This window comes from Boleophthalmus pectinirostris, unplaced genomic scaffold, assembly GCF_026225935.1.
Source record: "Boleophthalmus pectinirostris isolate CB_2022bp ecotype Guang Dong unplaced genomic scaffold, ASM2622593v1 HiC_scaffold_2, whole genome shotgun sequence".
NCBI lineage: Eukaryota > Metazoa > Chordata > Actinopteri > Gobiiformes > Gobiidae > Boleophthalmus > Boleophthalmus pectinirostris.
This window is the reverse complement of record NW_026571152.1, coordinates 23,751,432-23,763,869: the sequence shown is the minus strand read 5'-3', so window position 1 is coordinate 23,763,869 and position 12,438 is coordinate 23,751,432. Positions and strand designations below refer to the sequence as shown.

Sequence of the window (12,438 nt, the reverse complement as noted above, 5' to 3'; positions counted from 1 at the left end):
GTATCTGGGATGCGTCACACTGACGACTCTTTGCATCGTGATGACCTTGAGCACACCAACGTAGGAGACAATAAAGGTACTCTGCAAAGAGGAGGAAATAGAACAGGGGCAAGCAAACACTACAGGCCAATACAGGCTACACATGGATGCACACAGACATTTCAAGTGTTTGCCCAGTAACATTCAGACACTCTGAAATCTTAAAATACACCAAACATAGAACAAAATGCACAAATAAATGTATTTAAAGAAACCTATACAAATACAAATACAACGATTTTGGTAGTCTACAGACTACAATCATAATGACAGTTATATTGCAGGCCTTCACAGAATTGTTGGAAAATATATTAAAATAAAGTCTGCAACAAATAGGCTACAGATCTCTCACAGAGTGATCCTCAATACACTTCAGTGAAATGAAACACAAAGGAACTTTTTACATTTTTGATGTGATGCAAATATTCATATTTTTTCATGATTCCTGCAGCCGCAGGAATTGTGAAATGTAAAAACTGATATGTACAATAATGCACAGCCCAGGAGCTAAATGTGTTCCTAAGACCAATTTATGTTGGCCATTAGGTCTCCTGAATTGACCCAAATGACTAAAGGTAATTACTTTTACTTTTACTCACACTTCATTGTGGTACAGATCTAAAATTAATATTCAATACAATAAAATATTCCAAGTGTTATTAAAAGGTAAAACTGCTCTGTCAGCGCAATTTTTTTTTAACTCACTCCCCTGGCAAAGGTTATGTGGGGGGCATTGAATGAGATGCAGAACCCATGGATCAAAGAGGGCAAAAAAGAAGACTCAACAGGCTTCCAAGAATTGGTCTCCATGTGATAGTAACAAAATACCCACATATGTGTACCCACAGTTTTGTTCTTGTGCAGGTCATTTAAAGTCATTGGCACTTAGTTGGAAAACAAATACTGGAAAAGTGCATGTTTTCTTGTGCGAGACAGCAGGTGAGATGTTTAGACAGCAGGATGGGATGGTGGGGCCATGATGAAAAAACAAGTCAGTGATGTGTAAGAGAGCCATCTGCACTCAGCGTGTACAGAGCTACTGCTGTGCTTCACTGAGAGGGGCTCCCTGTCTCCAGGCCCACTCTCCTCAATGACTCCGAGTACTTTTTCTTTCCAATGCTGACAATGTCCTCGATTTCCTCTGCCAGGTCTGTTCTGCCACTCGCCATCATCGCCGCCACAAGCTTTGACACAGACCCAGAGCCTGCAGCCTTCTGTCCTCTAGCCCAGCGAAACAACATATCCAGCACCAAGCCATTCAGATTATCCCTATGGAAACACGATGTATGGATAAGTAACTGATTTTAAGTGCAAAAGTTAGATTTTGGTTTTGCCTTATTTAAACTGTTGAAGATAGAATGTATTGTTTATTTAGTCAGAGGGTTATTATTTATTTAGTTACAGGGTTGTCTCACATCTATATAGTTGTATGCCTACATGTTCCCTCTGGACGTTGTCGTGATGGGCTTTCTGAAGAGTTGGGGGTGGAGCATCAGTCTGTGTGTAATCTCCTGCAGTGTCCCAGATGGCTTAGTGATGGCTGACAGTGCAGATTAAAACAATCAAAATTCTCTACATTTGTCTCTCCCTGTGCAGCACTACTTCATTCACTTCACACATCTCTCTTATCTCCTAAGAGGCTTCAGCTGTTTGATTGTATTTGCTACAGTCAAGTCATTATCCTCATTACGTCCCTCAATCACACAAGTACACTCATATTAAATATAACATATTTAGGTATTTAGTAGCATACATAAGCCATCACATACTTGTTTTTGTACTGAATATGCTCCAACTCTTCTTTGGTCAGGCCAAGATTTATACCAATCCTTTGCCAGTCTTTACCGATGCGAAGAGAGATTCAGGAGGTTGGTCTCAGTCAGGTATCCACTCTCAGGGTCACCCAGATTTAGAGGGGGATACTGAGGCTCTTCAATTATGTAATTATTTTCAGAGTTTAGTGCCTACAATAAATTATATGATTATAACCAATGTGATTGAATTCATAAAACATTTAACATTGCAATAACCAAAAACAAGAAATTACTGGAAGTCTCAGTGGCAAGGTGGCCAACCATTGACTGTCCAGGCCTTTCCTTTTCCTCGCCACTTCCTCTGGCAGATTCTCTGGAATATCCCCTCTGTAGAAAGATACCTGTGGCAAAACAAATAAACAAACACACTTAAAGATAAATTAGTACATGAAATGTAAAAAGTCTATAACATCTATACTGTAAATCAAATATATCTACATACAATGTATATACAGAACTGAGTACACTTGATATTGCCCAAAATGAGGAGTCAAATTACTAACAAATTACACACAAAACTATAACAATAATATCAATATGATAAACCAGATTCTATAAAATCATTTGTTACATATATACCAGATATTTCTTGGCCGGAAAAATCTTCCCTCTAGTTCCCTCTAGTGGGCAAAGCCCATTACTTATACGGCAATACAGTAATATGTGGACTTCATAAAGATAAAGAGAAGCTGCTTGGCATTAGCAGGTTTCCTGCAGAATTTTAGCTATACAAAGTAATTTCTGATGTAATATTGCTTACCTGCCCCCTCACTGGTACTTTCTGCCCTGTTGCAGGGGCAATGTAGACCTCTTTAAGATTTTTCAGGCTGGAGTAAAACACAAAACGGAGTCTTCCTTCCACACAATCTGGACTATCTGGAAATAAACATACATGATGATATCATAAAACACAACAATATGTTTATAGTGTATATTATTTAAAAAATACAAGACCTGTACTGATGTCTAAGCCTCTTTCAAAGCCTGCAAAAAACTGCTCTCCCTCCAGCAGGTCACACAGATCAGAAGGATGTGGTCCATCATACTGCGGCAACAAAGCCTGCACTCTGCTGTCCACCTGGGGAAATATGCCATTGTTTCAAACTAGTAATGAATCTAAAAGGGAAGAATAATGCGTCTTCAGATCAGACTTCACACCTTATCTGCTGGCAAACACTGTAGAAGCACTTGGGGTGGGTCTGTTTTTTTCTGCATAACAAGAAACTGTACTTTAAACTGTTTAAGTCGCTGATAAACTTTTCTGACAACTCCACTAACACACTGCTGAGTGGTGTACCAAAGCCAGTACCTGCAATAGACCCACATATTAGAAATTATCATTGTTAAAGGTCAAAATGAGTGAATATGAAGTTAAAAAATTGTACCAGGAGAAGTGCGTGATATAGAATATGGCATAGAGATGAGTGATTTCTAAATACACTTGAGATGTGATATCAGTCCAGGTTTGGGCTGTGGGGTCTCCGTGGAGCAGATGCAAGCAGGATCGATCAACACTATGACCTACAGATTGTAATTTATAATCTTGATGTTAAAATTATGCTATTTGTAACATTATTCTCTTTCATACCAGTAACTCCAGTTGGTAGAGGGATTTGGACTTTTACAGGCTGAAGAAAGTTTATGTTGGGGGTCTGGGAGAGGCAAAGCAGAGGGCTGACAGTTGCCTGAGGATCACCACAAAGAGTCTGAACTTCAGAGGAGGCAGCTGGCAGTACCTCAAGGAAAAACACACTTTTTACAATCATTTTCAGAGTGCTGTTTACATAACTATATTTTACAGTTAAATGTACCTGTAATGTTATGGTGCGTATTTCCAAAGTGGAGTGTTGAGGAAACGTGAGCTTAACAGCAGGATCTGAGGTGGACACCAGCAGTGCTCCATCCGGTGTGAGAGAGCAAGTATCCTTAACTAGACGAGACACTACCATGAACCAGGAGAATTGCTGAACGGAGCAACAAGCCAGCTATAGACGGGTCAAAAAAAGACCATCATAATCATTATAATGAACACATGATAATCAAAGAATAGAGATTTTATGTCATACACGGGCGGGGCGGCCACCAGGGTGACAGCTGTTGTTTGGGCTTCCCCTCTTTAAAAGTGTGGTCTGAATGGTCCATGACTGCCCATCAAACTTTCGAACCACTATCTCTTTTCTTCTGGAACGGTGATATGGCACGCACACTTCAACGGGCTGTTTAAGCACAAACAATTATAGCAAAAAAAATAATATACTATAGCCAATATTTATTATTAATAATGCAGATATTATTTTTCTGTTGCCTTTAAAAAAGAAATTCCATGGGGTCTTAGTTCCAGTGGTCGACTAAGTAGGATTTCATGGTCTTCCAGATGGACCCATTTTCTTTCTGGCCTTTTCCACACCCACTCTAATCGTGCGGTTGTGTGCAAGCACCCAGGGGGAAAAAGCAACTCTGCTCCTCCAGGAAGAAACACATGACATCCAGCAGATGAAACAAAGAAGCTGGGGAGCAAAAGCCAATAAGGAAGAAGTTCACTGATGGAAAATATAATCAAAGAACAAAAGAAGTGATGGCTTACCTGTGCTGATTATAGCCAAGATGTAGCTCTTTGAGTTTTGTTTCTTTGTGTTCTGTTTACAGGTAACACAAATCAAAAATATGAAGTTAAGTTTAAATAAGTTTAACTAATTGCAAATAATAATAAAAAACTCTCATCTAAATTGATTACCAGGTGAGGGAGGGAGGGCAGGAGGTGTTAAAGGTCGTCCTAATGGATTGTTGTCGCTATCTATTTTAAGCTGAGGCAGTTTGTTCAGTGACTGTGGAATCACACGCAAGTCATTGCTATTGATGACAAGCTCCCTGAGGGAAAGTAGCAAGCCTGGGCAACAGAGAAGACACAGTATATTTAGATTTAGATTTTTTAGGGCAACAGATATTCATAAATCACACTGATGAATTAGTATTCTATTACTAATGAAATACCGGACACTATTCGTACCCATAGTCTCTGGTAGCTCCTTTAGTTTGTTGTGTGATAACTCAAGCTTGACCAGGCTCTCAAGAGAACCCGTTTCATCAGGTAGTTGCTGGAGAAGGTTATATGAAACATCCAGTGTCTGCAGTACTTTTAGCTGACCCAGACTTTGTGGCAGGGAGACCAGCTGGTTCCCCATGAGAGAGAGAAAAGTGAGCGAAGACAGCTGGTCCATGTCAGGGGGCAAAGCAGAGAGGTGGTTGTGGCACAACAACAAAGAGGACAGTGCAGGGAGGTGGAAAAGGCAAGATGGCAGAGCAGAGAGCTGGTTGAAGGAGAGATCCAGGTGTGTGAGGAAAGAGAGAGTGGACATGGATTCAGGTAAAGTAGTGAGCATGCCTGGCAGTGGGTCACCCTGAGCATCATAAAAACGGCGGCCTAGAAAAACAGAACCAAAGTAAATCGCAAAGCACTGAGGGTTACATTCTGCTTGTAAGCATTTTTACTTGATTTATTAATGGGGCCCCATTTTATTTGTGACTGGTACAATCTAATTACAAAACGAAATCATTATTATGACCACAGTAATAGGGCAAGGCAGTTGAATTAACTTTAAATGCTGAATGTGTTTTTTGTAATAGGGATGCAACAATCCAGCTTTTTCAGTTTCAAAACTATTCCAATACTATGACTTTCAGTATCTGTGGGTGTCTTTTATCAACCAATATCAGTTTAGAGACTGAAAATTAAAACAAGACTAATATAAAACAAAACTGATACAAATGTGTTGTGTAGTTTTTTTTTATCCCACAAGTAGCCACTGAACAGCTTTGTACAAATACAAATTATTATTATTATTATTATTATTATTATTATTATTATTATTATTACACTATTTTATAAGATTTTTGAGCCAACTACAACTGGTAAAAAGGTGATACCCAATCCATATAGTTTTTCTGGATTTGCACCAATATCAAATACTAATATTGGATCAGGTATACACTGATTTGATTTTCAGTGGTGACTGATTTATGCAATGTTTTAAGACATAAGATTATAGCTTAGCTATAGTTGGTTAAGAAGAATATGAAGTCACTTTATCGCAAAAGTGTTGTTGAAAAGTATAATAAAATCCATGCTGTATTTTCAGTCTTGGTTACCCCAAAGCACTTTCTGCTTTAACGGTATGATGATTATGAATAGTTAGGACAATAATCAAACAACCATGCGAACATTGTCTTGCTGCAGTTACCTCTGATGGCCAGTGAGCGCAGTTCTGTCAGATGAGGTAGAACTTCCAGTGCAGCCTCTGTTCCTGACCTCTCCTCAGAGCCCAGTCTCAGATATTGGAGAGTTTTAAGTTGATGTGGGACAGAACTCCAGAGCAGCGGTAGTGCTGCTGCCCCCCCTCTGTATACATCCAGGGTTAGTCTGGTTTCACTCATCACATCAGTGATGTCCACTGATGGAGGCAAAGGAGGAGAGAGAGATGGGACAGAGCTAGAAGAGCCAGAGGAGGAGGGTGAGGAGGGTTTAACCTGAAGGTCTGAGGAGATGAAAGAACAGTCCATAGAGCTACAGGGAGATGGGGGCAGAGTGGCCGAGGTCTCGTCTCTCTCAGACTCCTCAAGCTCCTCTTGGTCATCCGCATTTAATGATTTGGAGGCTGAGTCCATATTTATTGACGATGACAAGCACAAAGACAATGTGTCAGAGAATGACTAAACCATGGCAGTCTTTTTAACTGCTTTAAATGCAGGTTTTGGCCTTGTCCGTCTCATTTGTTGTTCTGAACAGCTGGCGGCTTGGTCTTTATCCTCTTCATCCAAAACATTTGCCTTTTCACCTTCCATTTGGACTGTGAAACATGTGGTCAAATGATTTTTATATTACCACAGTGGGCCCAAACTCTATAACACGCGTTGCACTATGTAAATTTCACATTTACACTGTTACAGTGCAATAATGAACTGTGGACAAGGTTTGCAAAGCAAAACAAAAACTCACCATAATGCATGCAATGATTTGTTGGTTGAAAGGTGACATATTGAAACGCTACTTAAAAAAATAAAAAGTCAAAAAATATAGGCAACATGATAATCAAAGCAATATAATACTAACCATGGTACTAAGGACAGAACTATATAGATCCATAGTACTAACACATCTGGCAGTACTTTCCTACTTCCTTGTTTTTGAAAGAAAAGCTCCGCGTCACATTTGTGTGTTCCTTTATATTTTCAGCTTCTACCGGTGAACGAGAAGTGCCATCTTGTGTTCGGATTATCGTTGTCCAAAGAAACACCGCCTCTCTGGTAGGGCTGTCACATTAAATCTAACGCTCTCGTTCAAGCGCCGCCAAAGCTCCGGTTCAGGGCGGGATGTAAATTATTCTCATATTCTGCCACTGGGTTGTGCTGTTTACCAACTTGTAATTTCGCCTCAAGCGTGGACAAACCCAAATTTACATGCAAAAAAAAATCACAATATTTAAATTTTATTATCAGGGCATGTTTAGGATTAGGGCAATTGTTATGGCTCATATTTTACTTGACCAAATTAAAATAAATAAATACACTTGTCCAAAATGAAACTATGGGTTTTTGCATATATGATAAAATATAACTTAAAAGAAAGCAAAGCCTAAAATACTGGGGCATGCTTGTTATGATCATAATAGAAAATTTTGTTATACGAGGGTGTTTCAGGGGGGTGGTTTGTGACTGGTCAAACGATAAGGCCAGCGTGCTCTGATTGGCCCAGTTTCAGAGGATTCTTATTTCTGATTGGTCAAGGGTTTTACGGTAGCCCCCCTACTTTATTAAATAGTGTTAATGTCAAAACAAACAACCAAACTCATCAGATTGAATGTCAAAGTTGCTTCTAAAGTAAGATAGGCCTACTTAATTGTAAACGACAATACGTTTGTGTGCTGAGATAGTAGGAATCTCCCTATTATTTATTAATTAAGATCAAATTAAAGCCTACACAAAGTTTAAAAAAAAAAAGGGCTGTTTGAATTCAACGGGGTCATAGGACAAAAATCAAAGCCGGCATGTTTCCTCTGGACTCGCCCTGGAATATCTCCTTCGCTGGCTGCGGATTCCTCGGGATCTACCACGTTGGTGTTGCCAGCTGTTTACAGGAACACGCGCCTTTCCTCGTCCAAAACGCACGGCACATCTATGGGGCATCCGCAGGAGCTCTCACTGCCACAACCCTGGTCACTGGGGTGTGTCTTGGTAAGAAAATATCATGTCATTCATAATATATTCCAACATAATGATTCAGGGAAGAGATTAGAATCAGTCAGATGTGTACACTCATATTTTAATTATACAACTACAGTTTAATTACTACCACAGAGAAAAAAAAATACCTTTCTGTATTTTTTACTGCAACTCAAATACACTAATCTAATCTTAAGTAGACCTGAGACTTTGTCCTTTTTCCAAATCAATTCTTATTTCCTTTTAACTTGCCCTTTAAGCTACATGGGCAAGCAAACATTAAAAAAGAAAACAGAGATTACTTATCTGTATGTTTAAAGTAACATATTACACTATAACTACCTATCAAAGTACCTTGGCTTATTTCTAAATTGAGAAAGAGCTAGGTACTATGAAAGCACCATGAGACTTGATTTGCCTCCTCTGTCCATCTGGTCAGTTTGTTTGAGAATGGATCTATAGGAGTCAGATATACCTCCATGAGTTTGAGCTAAATAAATCATCACTTCAAATTTGAGTCACTTGACTAGTGTAAACATGATGCTTTGCCCTGACAAAACACATAAATTGGGCCAGAGTGTGTGGGCTGTTTGAGGAAATGATCACTCTGACCTGTTAAAACATTGATTTTGCTTTTGTATAGGGGAGACTGGTGCAAGTATCATTGGTGTTGCAAAAGAAGCCAGAAAGCGATTTCTGGGACCCATGCATCCTTCATTTAACCTGGTGAAAATTATGCGTCACATGTTGCGTCGAACACTGCCAGCAGAAGGACACCTGTGGGCGACTGGACGTCTGGGGATCTCACTGACCCGAGTGACTGATGGTGAAAATGTCCTGGTGACGCAGTTCAACACAAAGGAGGAGCTGGTGCAGGTGAACAGATTTTTGAAAGTAATATGGTTGGTAATTCTGTGGTGCCCATGTTGATTTGTGCATTATGTACAGTAAATAAGCACTGTAGCTCTTAAATGTTAAATTATGCAACCCAGTAATTCTGTTAGCCTCACTATTTTTTATTGTGACACACTTCATCAGTATCTTAGAAAATATAAATATAAATACAAAAATATATATATATTTAAATATGTAATGCAATACTTACTGCCCCAGTGACTGAAATTGTAATTATGTTTTATCTTATTCCTTACAGGCAGTAGTTTGTAGCGCTTACATCCCTGTGTACAGCGGTCTGATTCCCCCGTCACTGCGAGGAGTGGTGAGCTATTTGAACTAAAATAGAATCATTTATTAATATTTTTAGAAGAGATCAGTCTTTACTAACAACTGCATGTTAATAGTTCTGTAAACTTTTAGCTTAGCCAAGACTTGTCATTTGCTTTTGCTGATTTGTTATGTAGCCTGCTTCCTTTTATTGTATTATTGTTATGACTTACAGGGACCTCCCTCTCTCAAAACATGTATTTTGGCACAAGAACCTATTTAGTTTTTTTCAAACTTTGGACTTTCCTAGAATGTCAATGAGCTATGCCCACTCGTCCGGGTTTGTTGATGTCTTTTAAATTGTTTCCACGCTGGCACAGATTAAAGTTGCCACGCCAACAGCTCTGACATCATACTACTCTTATGTAAGGTCTTAAGTAAACTTTAAAAAGTGTAGCAATGAAAAAGTCAATGATATGACATAACACTAGCTAGAATTCTTATGTTTTTGTTTTTATTATTTAGCGATATGTTGATGGGGGCATCTCTGACAACCTGCCGCAGTATGATCTGAAAAATACTATAACCGTCTCACCTTTTTGTGGAGAAAGTGACATCTGCCCACGAGACAGTTCAGCCAACATTCACGAGCTCCGATTCACAAACACCAGTATTCAGTTCACCCTAGGAAACCTGTACCGGGTCTCAAAAGCACTTTTCCCTCCAGATCCAAAGGTTAGCCACATTCCCATTGACTAACATCATATTAACTGGAGACAGTAATCACAGTAATGACAATGTTATTTATCAATGCAGGTAATGAAAGCCATGTGTAAACAGGGGTATAAAGATGCACTGCACTTTTTAAAGAGAAATGGTAAGTAATCAACAAGCAAACCATTATTAGGTTTTGTATAAGTAGGTCTATGGCCTATTGTTAATTCATATTTGGCTTCAAAAGAAGGTCACTATTGAAAAGAAAAATTGATTTGATAATTGAGGGAGAAAATATGAATGTGTGTCCTGATATGCTATCAGAGCAGCTTCCTGTTACCCCATATCACCTAATCAATACAGCGCTTTGTGAGCAGATATCGTAAGGATGTTAAAGAGCAATCTTTTTGTGACCACAATGCCATATATTTCATCACAGTTACCATGTGCAAAAACATGTTTTGCTTTACGAAAGAAAGCTGACATTCATTTCAGGAACTTTTTTCAGGCCTGCTTAATCTAAATCATCTTAACCGAGACTCACTGATAATGGGTTACAATGAAGAAGAAGATCGTGAAGATGCTGTGACAGAGAGGTTAGAAGAGGACAACACTTCAGAGATAGAGGACCATATTCTTGAAAATCTCCCACCTATTCTGCACAAAGGTAAATATTCTCTCTCTCTCTCTCTCTCTCTCTCTCTCTCTCTCTCTCTCTCTCTCTCTCTCTCTCTCTCTCTCTCTATCTCTATATATATATATATATATATATATATATATATATATATATAAAATATATAATATATATAATATATATGTGTGTGTGATTCCTTTTTTTGTCATCCTCTGCAGCTCTGATGGAGGCATGCACTGAGCACAGGAGTTTGGTACAATCCATCAGAAACCTGCTCCCAGTCAGAATGGCCTCTGCGCTGATGCTCCCTTATACTCTCCCATTGGAGTCTGCCCTATCTATAAGTCTCAGGTACTAAATACTATTTAATTTGCTGATTTACTTCTTCTTTTTTTTTTTTATCTACAGTTTTATCTTAATATCAGAATGAAATCATCTTGTCCATATAATATTTTGCTCCTCTTTAATGTTTTTGAATAAGAATACTTAAGCCTGCTGCAAGTTACTCTATTCATACAACTATTAGTAATGTTTTCAGAGTCAATCACTTGCATTACAAACCTATTCTTGCCACTGTCTTTTTTCCATCTCAAAATAGTCATCTTAATTGTCAATTTTGTCAGTAAAATTGCATCATGTTTGTAGACTGCTGGAGTGGCTTCCAGATGTGCATGAAGATGTGAGCTGGATGCAGGAGCAGATATTGATGATAATACAGCACATTCTGCGTCAGGCCTCACAGAGCTTTTCTCAGCGTGTTTCTGCCCGGTAGGTGTGAAGCCCCATATTATCACACAAAGTTATACTGTCAGTAGTTGCCTTTTGTAGCTATGGAGCAGACAACAAAAAGCATTTGTCTTAAATAAGGGCATGCCCCTTTGAGTGCTCAATACCATAATTTTATACTATTTTACACTCACAGCTTGTAATAATTGGTGTGTTTCAGCCTGGTTGATCACAAGAACTGTAAGTGTTTCTACTGCTCCCTCCTTCACACCTCTGCATGCTGATACTGCCTCCTATAGGTTTTCCTGTGAACTGCGGCTGTACCACCACCAGTCTTCAGTTCAGATGGTCTCCTCCGGCCTGCTGCCCACCTGGGTAAATGACGGAAGCTCTTCAGTGCTCGATGTCTTCATGCGACTGGACCACTACAAGCGGCAGTTGCTGTCCGGAGTGCTGAGGATCAACATGGACCTGCAAGGCTCTTTCAAAACTGGTCTCTTCCAACACAGGACAGTGTCGTGCCCTGCACTGTTCTCAGAGGGTTTTACTGCCCAGAAGACAGACAACCTGCTCTCAAGATATTGACAAAAACTTAATATGTGTTGCTCAAAAAGAGACCATGATGATAGTACTTAAAATATGAGTGTGTAATATAAAAACATACATATTTAGAATCAGAATTGTGTTTTAGTGATAGAGAGTTGTTTTTAACAGGTCACATATACTTAGAGCCATGCAAAGACTTGAATTACATGTTGAAGCACACAAAAATGCACACTTGCAATGACACAGTTAAAATAGCTGACTGTTTCTGTTTTTTGGGGAATGTAGACACACCAGTATTTAACAACTGACTCTGCTGCAAAAGAAAAGCACTGCAGTTTTCATTGTTTTCACTGTTTATGTACAGTATGCTATTATAATTCACTTATTACCCAGATAGTCTACTCTACATGTTTTAATTTGTGTGCCTGCTTGAGTAGTAGGCTTATTAAAATGCTCAAATCTTGAGTGCAAACTTATTGAGTTAAAAAAAAAAAAAAAATCCAATAAAATTGGTTTTGTTAGTCTGCAATTGCTCAAGTTTGTTTACTTTGAATACATTTTGCCATCATGTTTGCAAATTGCAAC

The 12,438-nt window shown here is 38.9% G+C and overlaps 2 protein-coding genes across 2 annotated transcripts; one reads left to right on the top strand and one right to left on the bottom strand.

Moving 5' to 3' along the window:
* Positions 1-227: 227 nt before the first annotated feature.
* pidd1 (p53-induced death domain protein 1) lies at positions 228-7,025 on the bottom strand. The gene is given in 16 exon segments (XM_020935110.2): positions 228-1,308; positions 1,809-1,892; positions 1,894-2,003; positions 2,087-2,194; positions 2,614-2,729; positions 2,808-2,931; positions 3,012-3,162; positions 3,239-3,374; positions 3,442-3,589; positions 3,665-3,838; positions 3,920-4,069; positions 4,159-4,360; positions 4,438-4,489; positions 4,588-4,740; positions 4,861-5,274; positions 6,092-7,025. Coding segments are annotated over 16 exon segments (2,766 nt in total). The 5' UTR covers positions 6,516-7,025; the 3' UTR covers positions 228-1,088.
* A 671-nt stretch (positions 7,026-7,696) lies between these two features.
* pnpla2 (patatin-like phospholipase domain containing 2) lies at positions 7,697-12,438 on the top strand. Its single transcript, XM_020934826.2, has 9 exons — positions 7,697-8,081; positions 8,713-8,945; positions 9,223-9,288; positions 9,759-9,968; positions 10,050-10,110; positions 10,456-10,614; positions 10,800-10,932; positions 11,227-11,349; positions 11,607-12,438. The coding sequence occupies exons 1-9, from the start codon at positions 7,895-7,897 to the stop codon at positions 11,890-11,892; spliced, it is 1,458 nt and encodes a 485-aa protein (XP_020790485.1). The 5' UTR covers positions 7,697-7,894; the 3' UTR covers positions 11,893-12,438.

What these genes read in the sequence shown, in the direction of transcription:
- pnpla2 (XM_020934826.2), top strand. Translation starts at nt 7,895, where the DNA reads ATGTTTCCTCTGGACTCGCCCTGGAATATCTCCTTCGCTGGCTGCGGA. An exon ending in CAAAGGAGGAGCTGGTGCAG is followed by an intron (nt 8,946 to 9,222) that starts GTGAACAGATTT and finishes TATTCCTTACAG; the next exon opens with GCAGTAGTTTGTAGCGCTTA. An exon ending in GCCCTATCTATAAGTCTCAG is followed by an intron (nt 10,933 to 11,226) that starts GTACTAAATACT and finishes TCATGTTTGTAG; the next exon opens with ACTGCTGGAGTGGCTTCCAG.